The sequence below is a fragment of the Spermophilus citellus genome (assembly GCF_964194105.1).
Source record: "Spermophilus citellus genome assembly, chromosome: 18".
Classification (NCBI taxonomy): domain Eukaryota; kingdom Metazoa; phylum Chordata; class Mammalia; order Rodentia; family Sciuridae; genus Spermophilus; species Spermophilus citellus.
This window is the reverse complement of record NC_138200.1, coordinates 52,128,464-52,148,950: the sequence shown is the minus strand read 5'-3', so window position 1 is coordinate 52,148,950 and position 20,487 is coordinate 52,128,464. Positions and strand designations below refer to the sequence as shown.

The 20,487-nt window shown below is 36.9% G+C and overlaps 1 protein-coding gene across 1 annotated transcript in view; it reads right to left on the bottom strand.

Moving 5' to 3' along the window:
* LRRC36 (leucine rich repeat containing 36) overlaps nt 1-20,487 on the bottom strand; it is a 73,048-nt gene that overhangs the window by 10,215 nt on the left and 42,346 nt on the right. Inside the window, exons 6-11 of the mRNA XM_081274987.1 lie at nt 14,921-15,048; nt 13,013-13,064; nt 9,351-9,791; nt 5,862-6,151; nt 1,689-1,854; nt 463-614 (exon numbers count right to left, since the gene is read on the bottom strand). Of these exons, the coding sequence (XP_081131113.1) occupies nt 463-614; nt 1,689-1,854; nt 5,862-6,151; nt 9,351-9,791; nt 13,013-13,064; nt 14,921-15,048 (1,229 nt within the window). The remainder of the gene's footprint in view (nt 1-462; nt 615-1,688; nt 1,855-5,861; nt 6,152-9,350; nt 9,792-13,012; nt 13,065-14,920; nt 15,049-20,487) is intronic.

Below are 20,487 nucleotides of genomic sequence, written 5' to 3'. Positions count from 1 at the left end.
GATAAAGGCTTGGGGATGTGAGTTTCTTCTTCCTCTCCCAGAGTCAGCAACCTGATGCTCTAGCATGAACCCTGGTTCTATGCTCTCAGCTCTATCAGAAGGGAGGAAAGACAGAGACATTTGCCTTCCTTCATTTTGCTCAAGCCATAAATTTTGAGATCATGATCCTAAATATTTTCACTCTAGGGTTTTTGTTCACTCCCCCTTCCCATTTCAAGTATTTCTTCAAAATTTTTTGATTAGGGCCAGGATGAGAAAGTCATTCTTGGAGAACTTCCAAGTTGTCCCTATGGAAAGATTTGTGTTTCTGATTTGTCATCCAGCCTGACTTTTCTATATTGGCTGTGCAGTGTTTAGGTGTTCCTAATGATGATAATCTTTGGGTCTTAGAGCCATTCTAATCCTGCTGCTCAATTCTTTTTTAGTTAAGGAAGAGGAGGTAGAAATACAAGAGAGCCATACCATATCATTAGGGACAAGTAGCCCAGCCTCCTTCAGTTCACTGTCCCTCCTGCGGAAGGCTTTTGAGGATGGGTCTTCAGGATGTGAGCGACACCACTGTTGAGGAGGGGGAGCTGGGACTACCAAAGACAGAAGCAGATCTCTAGCAGGACCTGGAAAAATTCAGGTTGGGTACATGGGCCAATCTTAAAGGCTAAAGCACAGAATTTCTAGTCATTAACCACCAGCTTTGTAATGTAACTATCTCCTTTTTACAATAATTTGGTTAAGTAGTTGTAAGAGGTGTTTTGTGAAGGCTAAAATATTAAATCCCATGTCCTCTGTGGAGGAACAGCAACAACCCTTCCTTCCTGAGTGCACTACTCTCAAGTCAGTGATTCATGGCTCCAGGGCATGATTTCCTACCATATGAGAGCAATGTGTCAACTTGGGAAGGAAAATGATTGGGCTAGGGTTTCTTCTCCCATGTGTCCCTTTAGGATAAAAAAAAAAAAAATCAGTGCTGGGGATTGAACCTAGGGTCTCATGTAAACTAGGCAAACACTCTGCCACTGAGTTACATCCCAGCCCTTAGAAATTTAATAAAAAAAAGTTTTTCCAACCTAAACAAATTTCAAGTTTCTAGTTTTCACTTCAACTTTTATTAACACCCAAATTTCCTTGAATTCTTATTTCATTAAGCAACAAATGCATGAAGTCAAAATTTGCAAAACTGCTTTCCCCCTGTTTCTTAGAAAGAATCCCTCAGAAGGATCCAGGTCATTTACTCATTCAAGTTTTTCAAACCATAAAATTTAAACAGTCATCTCAGAATTCTGATGATCAAACCTAATTTCTGTTGTATTCATTACTGGCACTTTCCCAAGGATCATAAAATATTTTTGCAATTATTAGCATGACCATTCTCAATTTACATATCTGGTCATTCTATATATTACTAAAGCCTACATGTGTGAGCATGTGTGTGCACACACATACACACTCACACACAGACATCACAGGAGGAACAAAACAGTTGCTACAAAACAACTGGAAAGAGTGCTTGATTTTTAATATGTGGGGAAGACAAATGTAAGAAAAATGCATATTTGTTAACTATGGTATTTTTGAGATGTTTTATATATAAGAACAATTTTCCTTGCAAGTTAAGGGTCTAAGTGACTTAGCAGAACAGAGCAGAAGTAAGATGCAGTTCTCCTCCAGGAACTGCAAATGCACTAACTCACCGAGAAACTTCTTGTTGAGGAGGAGGGAGCCAGAGCCACTCCAGTGCTTATCCACAAGCTCCAGGAGCTGTCTGAGGACAGTGGCCACATGGGGGGTTCTGGCAGAGATCGGGGGACTGTGGTTTCCTGGCAAACCATGCAAACTGCCCAGGTCACTAGAGAGAGGCTCAAGAAAAAAAACACAAACCCCCGCAACCATTTGTCATTCTTACACAACATGGAAAGTAAAAATCCAGACATTTAAAGCACTAATATTTTTAAAAATGGTAAAAAGTAAAAAGTAAAAAGAGATGGTTTCAACTTTCAGTGTGGATTGGAATAGCATGTTATTTATGCCCAAGGTAAACACGTACAATATTCAAGGATAATATCAAAGGTAAGAGTATTTTCTAACATAATTTTCTGAGTGGATTTTCAGAATACATTAATAATAAAAATGTGTTGCTTGACACCTACATCTATGATTTGATATATTATGTAATAGAAAAAGATTAAAATGTAGAATATTTTAAAAAGTAAAACTGGGAATAATTAATAAGAAATTATAACTCATAATGAGCTTCTACTTAATATAATAATGTATAAATTTCTTAAAAAGAATCCCTCAGAAGGATCCAGGTCATTTACTCATTCAAGTTTAATGTATAATAAGCATAAATGTCCTATAACATTTTTAATGTTATATGTTAAATGTTATTGCTGGTGCCAGGTGTGATAGTGTACACCCATAATTCTAGAGACTAAGGAGGCAGGAGGACTGCAAGTTCAAGGCCAGCCTGGATAATTTAGCAAGACCCTGTCTCAAAATAAAAACTAAAAAAGGATAGGGATATAGCTCAGTGTGGTAGAGTGCCCCTGGGTTCAATACCCAGTACCATTAAAAAAAAAGTTACACTGGGCGTGGTGGTACATACTTGTAATCCTGCTTGGGAAGCTGAAACAGGAGAATCTCAAGTTCAAAGCCAGCTTCAGCAATGACAAGGCACTAAGCAACACAATGAGACCCTCTAAATAAAAAGTACAAAATTGGGCTGGGGATGTGGCTCAGTGGTTGAGTTCAATCCCCAGTATCCCTCCCCCAAAGAAGTTACTGTTGGACCTAGTACTAAAGATATTTTTTATTCAGTAAGAGCTATATACACAACTTGTATAGATAGATCTGTATAGTAAAATTCACATTTTTTTTGAGTATGGTTCAGGGATTGAACTCAGAGGTGCTTGCTACTGAGCTATATTCTCAGTTTTTTTCAAATTTTATTTTGAAATGGGGTCTTTCTAGGTTGCTGAGGCTGGCCTTGAATTTAAGATGCTCCTGACTTAGTCTCCTGGGATTATAGGCAGGTGCCATTACACCTGGCCACAATTGTTTTTATTCATTGTGATCTGACATTTATGTAATTTATGTAATTGTGAATTTTACTGTACAAATCAACCAATCTTTTCTGTAGAGTCTCATGGGCTGTAATAAGACTGATATAATTAAAAATAGCCAAATTATTTCTCAATCTTTGATGTAAAAAATTATGAATGATTAATTAGTTAATGAAACAACACTAAAGACAGTGATATTTATAGCTTAATTCACATGTGTTGCCTATGATGGTAGGGAAAGGCAATACAAATGGGATAAACATTTGTTCAACAGATCTGTACTGACCACTGATCATGTGTCTTGAGAGTACTGGACTAGTAACTCAATAAAGACTATGGATATATGAAGAGGTGAAAGATGGGGTCCTTTAAGAAGTTAACAACCTGATTGGGGAAAAAAGTTAAGAAAGTCTGTTCACACCACAGGGCTACTCTTTATAGGAACTTGTCAATAATTAATATTTACTGTCATTCGTTTTTGGTGGATTGTACTTTTGTGTGTACATCATGAAGCAACTTGGAAATATATATGCCTTTTAGCACTTTTATTTATGATAATCTGGGGAGACTTGGGGATAATTTTTATGAACTATGAGATAATTTTGTTACTTTTTATGTGTCATTTAATTTTCAACAAGTTATGCTTTATATACTTTATGGATTTTTTAAAGCATTATCTACCTTAATTTTTACAATTTGTGCCTTTAAAGTCAGTTGGTCAAAAATAAATTTTCTAATTACAAAATCATGTATAGAACTGAGCAACCTAAGATTGTTTTTTATATCTTTAAAATTTAATGCTCTTTTCTTTTTGGAAATTTTCTGACTTAACATCTTATAAAAATGGAACAGCATATTTCTTTTATATTTATATTCAGGGGATGGAGCTAAGACTCAATGGTAGGGCATTTGCCTGGTATGTATAAGGCCCTGGATTTCATCCCTAGCACCTTAAAAAAAAAGGTCTGGCTTTATATTTATATTCAAGCAGCAATTTGAAAACTTTCCATATTAAAAAATAAAAAACACCTAATGTCTGACAGGAAAGAGAGTTTGTAGTCCAGAAAAGTGCATTGAGATTTTTTTTTAATATTCATTTTTTAGTTGTAGTTGGACACAATACCTTTATTTATTTATTTTTATGTGGTGCTGAGGATGGAACCCAGAGCCCCACACTTGCTAGAGGAGTGCTCTACCACTGAGCCACAATCCCAGCCCCGCATTGAGAGTTTAACAATATAATATGAAGTAGAGGTGAATTTTTTTTCCTAAAACTTCTTACTACTGTGGCATCCCAAATATCCTAAGTGATACTGTGCCTTTACCCTAAATATATTAACTCTCAGTGTTTTGTCTGATAAAATGGGCATTGGTGGCAGAGAATGGGGAAGGAGAGAAAGAAAGAGAGAAAGAGAGAGAGAGAGGGGAAGGGCTAGCACAAGCTTAAAAAAAGTATTACAAGACTGCCCCCTTTGGTACACAAAAATTATAATCACCTCCAAAGTTCTATAAACTGAATGGGAAGAGTCAAAAAAAAAAAAAAATCCAACCAAACAAAAAACGACCAAAAAACTCTCATAAACTCGTCCCAAATATGTACAAAAAGATTTCCGGGCTGGGGATGTGGCTCAAGCGGTAGCGCGCTCGCTTCGCATGCGTGCGGCCCAGGTTCGATCCTCAGCACCACATACAAACGAAGATGTTGTGTCTGCCAATAACTAAAAAATAAATATTAAAAAAAAAAGATTTCCAACAACTGAAAATACAAATGACTAGAAATAGCAGTTCTTGATCAAATATTTTGTTCCCTTACAGGACAGTAAATGATTAACTGACAAATGTTCAGAGAGGATCCTAAGGATTTGTGGTTCCTATAACTAAAGAGAGAAGTCTTCATGATTATCAGTTAAGATCTGGAGAAAAGTTAGCATTCAAACAGAGAAGAGAGGGGAGTGGAGGGCATTTTCTGTGAGGAATGAATGTGGGATAAGCTTGCAGGGCCAAACTTCTTAGTAAGTGTTGAAGTTTTATTATATATACTATTACATTTTGATTTTGTAAAAATGAACTATATTGCATATGTGGGATTGTTCTTGATTTTTCATTCATTTTCTGAGCCCATTTTTAGCTAAAAATCCCTTGGATAATCTAATTTATCTTCTTTTTTACTTTTATTTTTTAGTTATAGGTGGACACAATGTCTTTATTTTACTTTATGTGGCGCTGAGGATCAAACCCAGTGCCTCATGCATGCTAGCCGAGTGTTCTATCTCTGAGCCACAACCCCAGCCCTAATTTATCTTCTTGCTGCTACTTTGGCAAAAATTTAGAATTATATGAATTTGTAGGTAGAAAAGTGAAAACAAAGCTTTTTATAAAAACTATTTCAAGTAAGTCATTTGTGGCTGAAAAAAATGAGTAAGCATGATGAGATTATTAAAATTAATGCTATAAAGATCTTCAGCTAACCCAGAGGCCCTGAACTGTCTGAATTCCTTCCTGTTAGTAAACTCTTGTTGACTACTTCTTAAAGTATTTCCCTACCACATTTTTTTTGCTCTGGAAGTAGATCAGGGATAGTTCCCCTGTGATAGAAAGGAGAAAATGGTGGCAGTGGGAAAATGACTTTCCCAAGGATAGAAGAATCACAGGCTTTAGCCTGACAGCGTTAGCCTGGCTTCTGAAAATTCTTTTGAACTTCTAGCACTATTGGCTAGAACCAACACCATCCCCACCAGAACCCCATTCTAGTCTTGAACTGGATGTGTATTCTTGCACACACACAAACAAGCCAACACTTGCCTCACTGCCTGTAGCATCTCGGAAACCATGCTTTGCACTCAGGTTGACAAGGATATTGTCCTTCCGTTTGAATCCTCTCTTGGATGGGCTTAATGACCTCTTGGTCAGAATCTCTCTGTCTTCTGAAGTCCCAGGAGGTAACAGCAGCATTCGCAGAGAGTTTCCCAGGGCCGAGTTGTTTGGGAAAGAGCCATGTGCTGGTGTTAAATCACTGAGGTTGCTGGATAATTGTTGCTCTACATTGACCAGCAAAGCAGGGTCACTGTTGAAATGGGTGGTGGCATATAGCTCTGTGGAGGAAATAGGCTGGAAGATGAACCTGCCCTTCAACTCTCTTATGTCCAAAGATCATAATAATCACTACCTAGCAAATACCCTCAACACTCTGGACCCTTTCTATCTCCCTTCACCTGGTAAAATCTTAACTCTGATTAAATCCAATAACCCACATGCTCCAAAAGCCTATACCACAGCAGTGGAATGTGGTTGGAGAATAAAATGCATCTGAGCTTCCATACTTTATTCCTGATCACTATCTTGTATAGGCTCTTAGTTCTGTCCGGCTCTCATATATATTACCCTGGCAAATTTACTTTTCTATACTCTGAGAGGATCATTTCACATTTCTTATCTTCCTCAAACTTCCATCATCCTCTCTCCTTTCTCTCAGGTGATGATCTACACAGAAAAAATAGAGATAATCAAAGAAAATGTCCATGTGATCCCACCACTAAATCTACCAACTCTTATTTGTATTTGTATCCATAAATTCTCTGCCTCCTTCTTATTACAATAGATGAACTGTCTGTGCTTCATTTAAAGCCAACCTTTCTTTCTATTGGTAAACTAGATCCTATTTCTTCTTGACTACCCAAGCATTTTCTACTTGTAATTGTCCCCCTTCTCTCTTGCATCTAGTTTCTCATCTAGTTTCACAGTTTTAATGCCACAAAAACACTTATAATTCCATAATTCATATTTTTAAAAAATATTTAATTTTTTAGTTTTTTAGGCGAACACAATATCTTTATTTTGTTTCTATGTGGTGCTGAGAAACGAACCCAGTGCCTCACGCATGCTAGGCAAGCGCGCCACCACTTGAGCGACATCCCCAGCCCTTCTAATTCATATTTATAGCCATATCTTTTCCCCTGAATTCCAGACTAATAAGTCCAATTGTCAAGTTGGCATCTCTGGGATCTTTTGGTAAACATCTCAAACTTAAGACATCTAAAACCAAACTCTTGATATTTATCTGAAAACCTGCTTTTCCCACTCTTTTCCATCTTAGTAAATGATAACTCCATTCTTCCAAAACATCCTGTTACTTCTCACCACCTTAACCACTCTATCTAGCCAAGGCCACCACCAACTCTTATCTGGACCATAACCTTTTAAATGGTTAAAAGAATTTTCATCCTTGCCCCCCCCTCCCACAGTCTATTCTCAATACAGCCTCCAGAGTCATTCTTTTCTTTTTTCGGTACTAGAAATTTAACTCAGGGTCTCACACATGCTAGGCAAGTGCTATGCCACCGAGTTACATCTCCAGCCCTTTAAAAATTTTTATTTTGGGACAGGGTCTTGCTAAGTGGCCTAACCTGCCCTCAAATTTGCCTAACCTTTGGAGTAGCTGGGATTGTAGGTGTCTTCCACCTGCCAGACAGAGTAATTCTTTTTTTTTTAACATTTATTTTTTAGGTTTAAGTGGGAACAATATCTTTAATTTACATTTATGTGGTTCTGAGGATCGAACCCAGTGCATGCTAGGCGAGCACTCTACCACTGAGCCACAATCCCAACCCCAGAGTAATTCTTTTATTTTTATTTCCCAGCTAGAGTAATTATTCAGTTAGATCACATAATTTCCTTGCTACAAACCATTCAAAAACTGCTTCTTCTTCTTCTTTTATTTGGTACTGGGTATTAAACTACTTAATCACTGAACCACTTTTTATGTTTCCCCCAACCTTTTTTTTTAAGTTAGTTATTGATTGACATTTATTTATTTATTTATTTATTTATTTATACATGGTGCTGAGATTCGAACCCAGTGCCTCACACATGCTAGCCAAGCACTCTACCACTGAGCCACAACCCCATCCTCCCCAACCCTTTTTTTATGTTTTATTTTGAGACAAGATCTTGCTAAGTTGCTTAGGGCCTCTTCAAGTTGCTGCAGCTGGATTTGAACTTGTGATCCTCATGCCTCAGCTTCCCAAGATGCTGGGATTACAAGCATGTGCCACTGCGCCTAGCCCTTCAACTACTTCTAACCTCATTCAGAATAAAAGTTTGGCCATCTCTCCGACTTCATCCATACACTTCACTTAACTCTACTATAGCCACATGGGTTGTGTTTCTTGAACATGCCAAGCATGATCCAGACTTGGGAACTTTTCACGTAGTAGTCTCACTAGAAAGTTCTCCTCTCACTTATCTATATGGCTTACACTCTTACTTCATTCAAGTCTTTATTTACTTATTTATTTTAGAGCGGTCCTGGGGATTGAACTCAGGGGCACTCTACCACTGAGCCACATCCCCAGTCCTATTTTGTATTTTATTTAGAGACAGGGTCTCACTGAGTTGCTTAGTAACTTGCTTTTTGCTGAGGTTGGTTTTGAACTTGTGATCTTCCTGTCTCAGCCTCCCAAGCCACTGGGATTACAGGAGTGCACCACAGTGCCTGGCTCATCCTTGTTTTTTTCATCACAGCACTTATCATAAATTTACACATGTTTATAAGTTTTGATTTATTGTCTGCTCTTATTATAGAGCTTACATGAAAGTAGGGACTTTTAAAAAATTATGGAATTTGCTTTTGCTTACTACTTTTTCTGAAGAGCTAGAATAGTGTCTGGCATATATTATGTATATAGTTGAATAAATTAACATATAATTAAAGAATAGTCTCCATCAATTACTCTGAAACTAGTTTCTTCTGAAGGTAACTCATAATATTAGTGATTGTGGTCAGAGAATATTATATGCAGCTACAAACACATCCTGGGATGCTACTTAACTAAAATAAAATGTAGCTGTGAAGCTTACATTCCTACAAATTTTCTCTAACATATCTGTTATGTTAAACTCTACCCTGTAGATTTCTGGAAGTTCTGTGGACCACTGGAGGCCCTGAAATACAATTTAAGAAATGTTAATGTGCCAGGTGTTGTGGCTCACACCTGTAATCCCAGCAGCTTCAGAGGCTGAGGCAGGAGGATTGCAAGTTCAAAGCCAGCCTCAGTAATTTAGTGAGACCCTAAGTAACTCAGTGAGACCCTGTCTGTAAATAAAATACAAAAAAAGGGCTGGGGATGTGGCTCAGTGGTTAGGTGCCCCTGGGTTCAATCCCCGGTGTCAAAAAGGAAAAGAAAAGAAAGAAATGCTAATGCAATTTAAGAAACATTAATTCCAAAATTTCCAGTTATACTTTCTACCTTCATGCCTATGAAAAAGATCTGTAAACTGACAGGAAGCTATTACCTGAACTAAGCTTCAAAAGTCTTTCAGTGCTGGAGTCGGGGTTTGACAGAGAAGTCAGTAAATCTCCACAGGAATGGGATACGGTGGCCTTTATGTCATTTGGAAGCTTTGTGCTATATTCTCGGTAGTTCTTGTTTCTCTGAGGCCTTTTACCAAGACTTCCATGCAGGGGTCGAGTTTGAGAATAATGACCATCATAATTTTCCAGACCAACATCAGAAGGTATCTGATAGGGATGGATCTGGCTAGAATCACCCACATCCAGGCGTTTACCCAATGAGGCATCATGAGAAAGCTGATAAGTATCAGGTTTTGTTGTCAAGTCCTTTTCTGGAGAAGAACTTGAAGATTTATTGTCCAAAAAAGATATTCGGTACCCATCTCTAGTCATCTTCTCTGGGGATTGGACTGTAGACTGATGAGGCGAGTAGTGTCTGAATTCTAATTACCACCAAGAGGGGAAAAAACACACACAATGAGAATCCTTCATGGGGTGCCTCTGTTCATTGAGCCAGAAAAAATTTTTGGACAAGGTGGTTAATAATTTTGATAAATGGTAGCATAAAGTTACAAGAGAATTTCCACATGGACAACAAAAAATGTGGGAATTTTTATGAAACCAGTAAAGAATATATGAACATTCAGGAGATAAATTTCACATCAATCAAATCTCCTAGGAATTTCCTCCTAAAACTATCAGATCAGAGTTTGCTAAACTGTAATTTCACATAAAAATTTTTATGTGCCACTACATGATAATAATTGTGATTTTATGTATTGAGTCTTCAGATAATAATTAGTCTATGATTTCATAGACTCCTTGCAATAAAGCTAAGCCAACTCTTATTCCCAAACTCCATCCAGAGGTACTGGGTTAATTCTTGGGGACCACTATCCTAAGCCAATTAAATGGCAGGGAATACAAAAACCTATGAAAATCTCTGACTTAGGTACTAACCCAGGTATATTTCTCTCAGATAGGGATGTATGTCATCTCCAAAAGTCGTAGTGGGGCAGGTAGAACATCAAAAAAAAAAAAAAGAAAAAAGAAAAAAAAAGAGAAAGCCTTGTGCTCTTTGCTGTTTTAAGAGCTTCATGTGATTAAAGTGATTCCTCGGGCTGGGGATGTGGCTCAAGCGGCTCGCCTGGCATGCGTGTGGCCCGGGTTCGATCCTCAGCACCACATACCAACAAAGATGTTGTGTCCGCCGAGAATTAAAATAAATAAATATTAAAAATTCTCTCTCTCTCTCCCTCCCTCCCTCCCTCCCTCCCTCCTCTCTCACTCTCTCTTTAAAAAAAATAAATAAAAAAATAAAGTGATTCCTTACAAAACAAAAAAATACTGTATCTGAGTTAGTCACATTAACTCTTCCAACTCTGATGTTCTTAAGTACCTATAAGAACATCAATGTTTTACCAAGGGTCAACACACACAGTATGGAAAAGGTCATAGAACAATATCATTAAGTGTCAAAAAGAATATAGGAACAAGAGGGCCTAGTGCGGCCCGGGTTTGATCCTCAGCACCACATACAAATAAAGATGTTGTGTCTGCCGAAAACTAAACAATAAATATTAAAACTCTTTCTCTCTCTCTCTCTCTCTCTCTCTCTCTCTCTCTCTCTCCCCCTCTCTCTTAAAAAAAAAAAAAAATATATATATATATATATATATATATATATATATATATATATGAACAAGGGACTTCTGTTTCAAGTAATAACAAATTAGCTAATTCAGACTATCATTCCATTTAAGAATTTAAAGAAGTAGGATGATATATATGCTTAAAAGCATCTAAAAGCTAAGAAGGTAGGAAAATCTAGGAAACAACAGGAACTCCTTGGTAAGTCTAGCATGGAAAGCCCCTTTTTAAGATAAAAGGGACAGAAGTACAAGACTAAGGTCCACTCAAAGTGGGGTATTTAATAACACCCTACCTGCAAAACACACACACACTCGCACACACGCACACAAGCACATGCACATGCATACACACAACACTCTAAAAAAGAACTCTGGGGAGGATACAATATTCAGAATAAAAGTAAACTGGAAATAAACTTGCTCTTGTAATGACTGGTAATACAAGTTTGCATCATCTGGTAGTTCAGAGAACCTCAAAGCTTAAGCTGGAATCAAGGTGACTGATAGTGTTTTGGGTGCCTGGTAGAAGCAAGTGAAAATCTGTTCTAGCAAAGATACACTCATTTAAGACTAATAATTAATTGTTAGTTTAAAATAATTATTAAAATAGCCAACAAAGAGCCAAAACAAACAAAGAGGAAACAAGACAATATGAGTAAAACCAGTAGAAACAAACAAACACAGACCTCCCCCAAATCAAACATTATAAAAAGCAGTTATAGCCTATAAAACAGTCATGCTTGTCATGTCTAAAGAAACATAAAAGAAGTCTTCACTCTACTGTCATGTACATCTAAAAAAAAAGTCTGGATTTTCTTCTTAGGACTTGAAAAAGCATATAGAACAACAACAACAAAATTGGAATGAAGAATTCAGCAGACAGGTTTAATAGTAGATTAGATATAGTTGAAGAGAATGTAAGATTGGTCAGAAGGAATTAAACAGAGTGATTAGACCAGTCAAAAAAAGATGAAAAATATAATGATACAAAGAGGACAAAATGAAAATCTCTGACATATATTTATTTAACTAAGAATTCCAGAAAGATAAAAGACACAAAAGAATGGGGGCACAAACAGTATTCAAAGTGCTTTACAGAAATAATGAGACACAATTCACAGATATGAGAAGTATAATAAATACCAAACAGAAGAAATAAACAAAAACCCAAGCTGGGTGTGGTGGTACCTGTCTGTAATCCCAGGGAGGCTGTTCAAAGCCAGCCTCAGCAACTTAGTGAGGCTCTAAGCAACTTAGTGAGACCATCTCAAAATGAAAATTATAAAAAAGGGAGCATGGGATATGGCTCAGTGGTTAAGTACCCCTAGGTCCAATCCCAGGTTCAAAAAAAAAATTCAGACATCACAATGAAATTTCAGAAAACTAAAGACAACTGAAAATTCTAAAAGCAACCAGAGGTTTAAAAAAAAAAAAGATTATCTTTTCAGGAGTGATAGATTTCCAGTTAACTTCTCAACTATTCTTCAATATTCTGAAAGAAACAACTGACAATCTAGAAGTCTATACTCAACAAAATCACCCTTCAAGAATTAAAATCCATAAGAATAACATATATCAGGAGGGTAAACGGAAAAAATGACTTTAGGGTCTTTAAATTATCCAAGAGAAGACTTAAGATATTGATTAATTTTAAAATTGTAAAAGTTAAGAACACATATTGTTGTTTTGGGAATAGTATTAAAAGTATAGAAACTATGTGTAACTTATAAACTAATGGTGGTGGTGGTGGGGAATGAATAGAATAATAACAAATCCAGAAGAATGCAATAAAAAAAAGTAACAGAATAGTTAGCCAATATAAAAAGAATAAAGGAGGCCAGAATATCCACTCTTCAAGCAAAAAATCAAAACCTCACATGTCACTAAACATTCAAGGCAATCCCCAGAAAAGCAGAAAAGAGTTAGTTGACTAAACAGGGCCTCAGGGCTGTGATATCATTTCTTAAATTTCATCTGTGTGGGGAAAAATACTCAACAAGCAAAATATTTACCATCATTCTGGTGGCTGTCACTTGGCATCTCCCTTCTTGTCACTTCCTGCATCTAAAAGAAGTTTGAAAGTTTAGAAAGAAGGACATATACCAGCATTCAGACATAAGCTCATTAGACGAGGGGTTCAGAGTACTTTCCTATTAGCAAGGATGTTCATCCATGGAAGCAGAGAAACCATCCTTCAAGCAAAGGTCAAGCCTATTTTAAAAACAGTCAGAATACAGGAGATGCCAGAGTTTCTTTGAAGCAGGTAAGGAGACTCCTTGAAAATATAAAATATCTTAGATGATAAAGGACATTCCAAAAGGTGAAATACTGTATTTTCTCTGCTTCAGATAACTCAGCATAGAAATTAGATGAGGCCACTTTTTCTTTTTTTCCCCTCTATTTAAAGGAATCCCATATTTATTTTACCTTTTGGTAAAGCTGAGTATCAACCACAGGAACTAATAGATGTTTTAACAGACTGGAAATTAATCTTAAGCATAACTAGGTAAGGGCTAAAGCAAAAAAAGAAGCCACCTAAGGTTTGGTTTCAAAAAAAGGTTCTTGAAGTATATTTAGTGTCTTTTTGGTAACCAGGCAGAGAAAGAAGTTCCACTTCCTTGTTTGTTAAACTAAAAGGATTACAGCAATTTCCTTTTCCTCTCCAAGGAGAGTTTTTTTTTTTTTTTTTTAAGAGAGAGTGAGAGAGGGGAGAGAGAGAGAGAGAGAGAGAGAGAGAGAGAGAATTTTTTTTTAATATTTATTTTTTAGTTCTCGGCAGACACAACATCTTTGTTGGTATGTGGTGCTGAGGATCGAACCCGGGCCCCATGCATGCCAGGCGAGCCCGCTACCGCTTGAGCCACATCCCCAGCCCCCCCTTTTTTTTTAAATCTAAGAAGTTCTAACTTTAAATGTAGATTGGAGTATCCTTTTCTCCATTTCCTTAAATTTTTAAAAATGGTAAGAGTGATTTTTTTCTAAGTCACCCAAGTAGAATCTTTAAGAACAAGGAAATCAATTAAGTGCTTTATTTTAAATTATTATTTAATAATAACAATACTATAATAATAATTTTAATCATAATTATTATTTCTTTTTAAAATAAAATATTGTATACTCAAACTGAAAAAAAATCTTACTAACTTTAATAGTACAGTCTTGATCATCCAAATTGTACATGTCTTTGCTTCTTTTCCCTCTGGTTATTTTCTACAATTTCATTGCTCATACAAATTTATCAAAGAAAAGGCAAAGGGAGAAGTTGAACATACAGTAGTCAATTCTGCTCTTTGTATCGTATTCACTCACACAATAAATCTTATATAATGGTTGCATGACTTTTTCTCGTCAAAATTTTCACTAAAAATTTGTTATTTTTAATTCTTCCCAAGTTTTGCATGATTTCCACCTTCCCATTGTCCATCACTCCTGTGCCGTCTTCACCCCTTAACTTTTTTTTTTTTTTTTTTTTTCCTGTTACATGGAAGAAGCAGCTCTGGGAAAGCCACTCCTGAAATGGAAGACTCTATAATTAAAAGGTAAAGGTAGAAAATGTTAAGAGGCAACAGAACAGGAGATGGAGAAATTGGATAGAGAGGAGAAATTTTATGACCAGCCAAAAGATATAACAGTTGCATCCTGTTTGAGAACTAAAATACCTGGAATAAAATGTACTAAAGTTTCATACATAAATATATAACATTTGATAACAGGTTAGTGAGAATAAAGAAAATGGAGATTGAAATTAATAGAGAAAGTATTCTACACCCTGTCTTGCCATTCTCTTTTAGAGGATCCAAAAGTGTCTTTTTTCAAACAAGGCCTCTTAGGCCTTCATAAATAACTCAGTGAGAGTCCACTGAATTACTAGTATTAATCATTGGCTAGTCAACTGATCAGTAGGGGAGTGAATACATTACCTGTGGCCCCAGTGGGAAAGTGTCTGATTTCTGACCTGGTATACCATTGCCCTGGGTTGCAGAAGTGCTGGTTAGGGAATCCTTTATTTCCCGGTTGGGAAAGGGAATAAAAAGTCCTTTGTTTGAATCTGTGTTAAAAGAAAAAGAATACAATGAAGCTCTGACTGGACTTTAAAGGCGAGCATGTCCTATAGAAAGATACTGGAGGAAGGGTAAGTGCTAGTTCTGTTGTCAACACTTGAACACCAAATCAACAATCTCCAGCTACAGGAAGAGATGCTGGGAACAGACTTTGGGATTACACTTTACAGCATTCTAATCAGTAGTCTGCACTGATTCACCATTTCAAACCAGCCTCCTTCTGCCTTGATTACCTCATTTGTAAAAAGAGAACACCTAATCAGGATCTATTTCATGGAGAGTATTTCTAAATCCTGAGATCACCCAATATTTTTTTAAAACCATGATTAGGGAAATAACTTTAAAAATAAAAAGAAACCCAAAACTCAATCCTATTCATGGCACTTAGAAACTGATATTAAGAATAATCAATTAGGAATTCTATTAGGTTGTAACATTTGTACAAAAGTGTTTTTCATATCCCCACCTTTTTTTTTTTTGTACCAGGGATTGACCCCAGGGGTGCTTAACCACTGAGATACACTTTTTCTTTTTTTGAGACAGGATGTTACTAAGTTGCTGAGGCTGGCCTCAAACTTGTGATCCTACACTCACAGCCTCCTGAGTTGCTGGGATTATAGGCTTATACCACCATGCCTAGAGACTTTTTGCATATCCTTATTTTTAAATATTTTTTTAGTTGTTGATGGACTTCTATTTATTTATATGTGGTACTGAGAATTGAACCCAGTGTCTCACCCATGCTGGGCAAGCGCTGTACCACTGAGACACAACCCCAGCCCAGTTTTTTGCACATCCTTCATCAATACTTTTAGTTGTAGGATTCTGGGATCTGGGGTTTTATGGGGGAACTTGTATGAAAATAAGTGTTTTGCATTTGTTTAGGGAAATTCTCTCTGGCAATATTGTGCAAGAATTAAGATAGTTTCAAAGGCTTGGGTCTCCTTCAAACAATGTGCTGTTCTGCTACTTTCTGTTCTCAATCTCTGGCAACAGAAAGCTACTAAGAAAAGTGAATGTGAGTGAGCACACAGCATGAATAAAGCTAGCCTCCTGGGAACTAGCCATTGGGTCCCTTTGGGGCTCTAAGATGCTTCCTATTTCTGAGTTGCCTTGAACCGAAACGTCCTATTGTAAGCACAAAATACTCTTCCACCATTGGACTTTACAGAACTGTTCTCAAAATAACAAAAGCTCTTAAACTTTATGGTTGCTGGTCCCTATTGCAGTAATACTGCAGAAACAAAACAAAACAAAACAAGGTGAATAAAAGCTGCTGGTTGTAACCTGAATCCCTGCAGAAAAGGCAAATGTGGTCAGTAGGCTGTAATTTTTGGGTTCAGGCTCCTTTCACAAGCCTTCAAAGGTGTCCAAGGCCCTGCTCCACCCTTCTCTTCTTCCTCCAACACTTGTGTTCCTGTCCATATTCACAGGTTCTTTTTTTTTTCTTCAACATATTTCTTGGTTCAGCCAAATCCCTGACAGTCCAAACTCTTTGGTAAGTGCTACCACTACACCTTTTCCTGTGTTTTAGCTGTCACCTAAATCCGGATGACCCTAGATTGAAATTTCTTAACTCTGATCTCTCTTTTGATGTCCATATCTACATTTATTGATTAGTCCCAAAGAGTGCCCCATAGAGGCACAAATACAAATTCAGTATTTTCTGAACCAAACTCACTGTCTTTCTTCCCAAAATATTCCTTCTGGTGCCTTCCCAATCTTTGGCATTGGCATTCTTACTGAATCCCTCAAGACAGAAACTTATTCTGAAATAACAAGTGTTGGCGAGGATGTGGGGGAAAAGGCATACTCATACATTGCTGGTGGGACTGCAAATTGGTACAACCAATCTGGAAAGCACTATGGAGGTTCCTTAGAAAACTTGGAATGGAACCACCATTTGACCCAGCTATCCCATTCCTTGGTCTGTACCCAAAGGATATAGTATAGCATACTATAGTAATGCTATACTATAGCAATGTTTACAGCAGCTCAATTCACAATTGCTAAACTGTGGAAACAACCTAAGTTCCCCTCAATAGATGAAGGGATAAAGAAACTGTGGTACATATACACAATGGAATATCACTCAGCATTAAAAGACAATAAAATTATGGCATTTGCAGGTAAATGAATGGAGTTGGAGAATATCATGTTAAGTGAAGTACACCAATTCCAAAAAACCAAAGGCTGAATGTTCTCTGTGATAAGTGGATACTGATCCATAATGGGGGAGGGCATGGGAAAAATGGAGGAACTTTCAATGGACAAAGAGGTGGAAGGGGAGGGGAGGGGGTATGGGGGCAGGAAAGATGGTGGAATGTGATGGACATTATTACCCTAGGTACATGTATGACTGCACATATATTGTGATGCTACATCATGTACAATCAGAGAAATGAAAAGTTGTGCTGAAATTGTGTACAAAATGCACTCTGCTGTCATATATACCTAATTAAAATAAATAAATAAATTTTAAAAATAAAAGAATCTTATTCTGGAACTCTCAGTTGAAATTTCAATCAATTATCAAGATCTATAGATGAATCTTTTTCATGGGGGGAGCTTTATTTTAATTGAAATACAATTGAAATATCATTCCTTTCATTTTATTTATTTTTTATTTTTTTGGCAGAACTAGGGATCAAACTCAGGGTCTTGTGCATGCTAGGTAAGCACTGAACTACCTTCCCAGCCCTACTTTTACCCTTTTAAAGAGAACAATTCAGGAGCTGAGATTGTGGCCCAGTGGTAAAATGCTTGTCTCACACAAATGAGGCACTGGATTTGATCCTCAGCACCACATAAAAATAAGTAAATAAGGGGCTGAGGCTGGGGTTCAGTGGTAGCGCACTTGCCTGGAATGTATGAGGCACTGGGTTCAATTTTCAGCACCACGTATAAATAAATAAAATAAAGATCTATCAACAACTAATATATATATATATATAAAATAAAGGCATTGTGTCCATCTACAACTAAAAATTCAGGGGGTCTTAGTGTATTCACAAAATTGTACCACCATCATCTCATTTTAGAACATTTCATCACCCCCAGGAGAAATCCCATGGCTATCACTGCCAGTTCTTCTCTCCCTGCCATCTTCTGGAAACTATCAATATACTTCCCATCTCTATGTATTGGCCTATTCTAGATATTTCATATAAATGGAATCATACAAATATGGCCTTTTTTGTGTCTGGCTTCTTTCACTTAGCATGATGTTTCCTTTTTTTTTAAAATTTATTTTTTAGTTTTCGGCGGACACAACATCTTTATTTGTATGTGGTGCTGAGGATCGAACCCAGGCCGCACGCATGCCAGGCGAGCGCACTACCACTTGAGCCACATCCCCAGCCCAGTTTCTTTTTTTTTTTTAATATTTATTTTTTGGTTGTAGTTGGACACAATACCTTTATTTTATTTATTTTTATTTTATGTGGTGCTGAGGATCGAACCCAGGGCCTTGCACATGTTAGGTGAGCCTTCTACCACTGAGCCACAATCCTAGCACCAGCATGATGTTTTCAAGATACACTTTATATCATGTATTAGTACTTCATTCCTTCTCATGGTTGAATAATATTCCTTATATGGTATACCACATTTTGTTTACCCCTTCACCAGTCAATGGACTTTTGGCTATTATGAATAATGCTGTTTTCATTCTTGTACAAATGTTTGTATAGACATAGGTTTCTATTTCACATGAGTATGTGAAATAGAAAGAAGTAGTAGAATTGCTGGGTCAAATGGTAACTGTGTTTAACTTTTTGAGAAACTGAAACTGTTTTCCAAAGCAGCTGTACAATTTTACATTCCCAACAGCAATGTATGAGGGCTCTGATTCCTCCATATCCTTGCTTTCAGTTCTCTCCTTTTGATTATAGTCATCCTAGTGTGTGTGAAGTGAAATCTTATTGTGGTTTTGATTTGTATTTCCCTGATGGCTAGTGGTGTTGAATATTTCATGTGCTTATTGGACAGTTGCATATCTTCTCTGGAGAAATGACTATTCCAATCTTTTGCCTGCATTTTAATTAAGTTGCTTGACTTTTCGTTATTGAGTCCTAAAACTTCTTCATGTAGGCCAGGCATATGGCAATCCCAGTGACTTGGGAGGCTGAGGCAGGAAGATCACAAGGCCAGCCTCAGCAACTTAGTGAAACCCTGTTTCAAAATAAAAAAATAAAAGGGGTTGGGGGTATAGTTCAGTGTAGAACACCCCTGGGTTCAATATCTAGTATTGCAAAAATTTTTTTTTAAATAAATACTAGACCGTTGCCAGATGTACAATTTGCAAATATTTCTTCCTACTTTGTGAGTTGTCTTTCCACTTTCTTGGTAGTATCTTTTGATATGCAAATTTTTAATTTTTATGAAATCCAACTTATCCGTTTTTGTTTTTTAGTTGCTTGGGTTTGGGGTATCATAGCCAAGATATAGATCACTCTTGAAAATAGAAAATCTGGTACTATGTCACCATTATGACTAAGTATGTCATATACAGCAATCAAGAAAAAAAAGCAATTTGTACACTTAGGTAATTTTTTTCTTTTCTTATACTCCAGTACATTTTCTTTTTTTCAGACATAAGCTATGTCTAGCACTTAATTCCAAGGCACATGTAATTATGACATTATTATGCAGCCCAGGTTTTTACACCCATATAATCAAAGTGACAGGATCATATTGGCTTGTTAATGCTGATATATGGGCAAAGAACTAATAGTTGGCTACTTCAACTACCAGTAATCACAGCTGGGCAAGGCTCTGCTTCACATTTGACCAAAGACATAGCAATCCACGGGAAGTAGAAACAGAAATGCACTGCCCAGATCACCATCAGGGAAGGACTTGTTTCCTAGCTCTGGGAGGGCACTTCAGCTATTTGCTGTTCAGGGTCTATGCCAGCTCCAGAGAATCGCCTCCTGATGTCATGCCCTTTCACAAAGAGTCCACTTTCCGTGACAAAGCTAGGCAGGATACAAAGGGTCATTTAAGCCTGGTAGGGGACATTCAGAGGGACAGTTTTTATTCCAGAGCTTTCTTTCTTCTCAACCCTCTTGATTCCCCTTCTTCTTAGTGTTGATCTGAAAAGAATATCTTGTGCCCTGGATTCAACTGAGATGAATTTTTAAGAGCAGAAATAACTTGTCTTTCACTAATTTCTAAAGTAAACGAAACCTGAGCCACTTCCTTTGAACTGCTAATAACCAAAAAAAAAATGTAATCCTCAACTTTTAAAAACAGTAATAACTGTTGAAGATATGATAACCACAAAAGGAAATTAGTATTTTTACCACCATGAACAGACTTCCATGAACACTAACCTCAATAATTTTGTGTTTTTCCTCCTTAAATAACTGTTATATTTTTTATTCAGAAATTCAATTTTTCTGAAGCTGGACTCTAGCAAAACA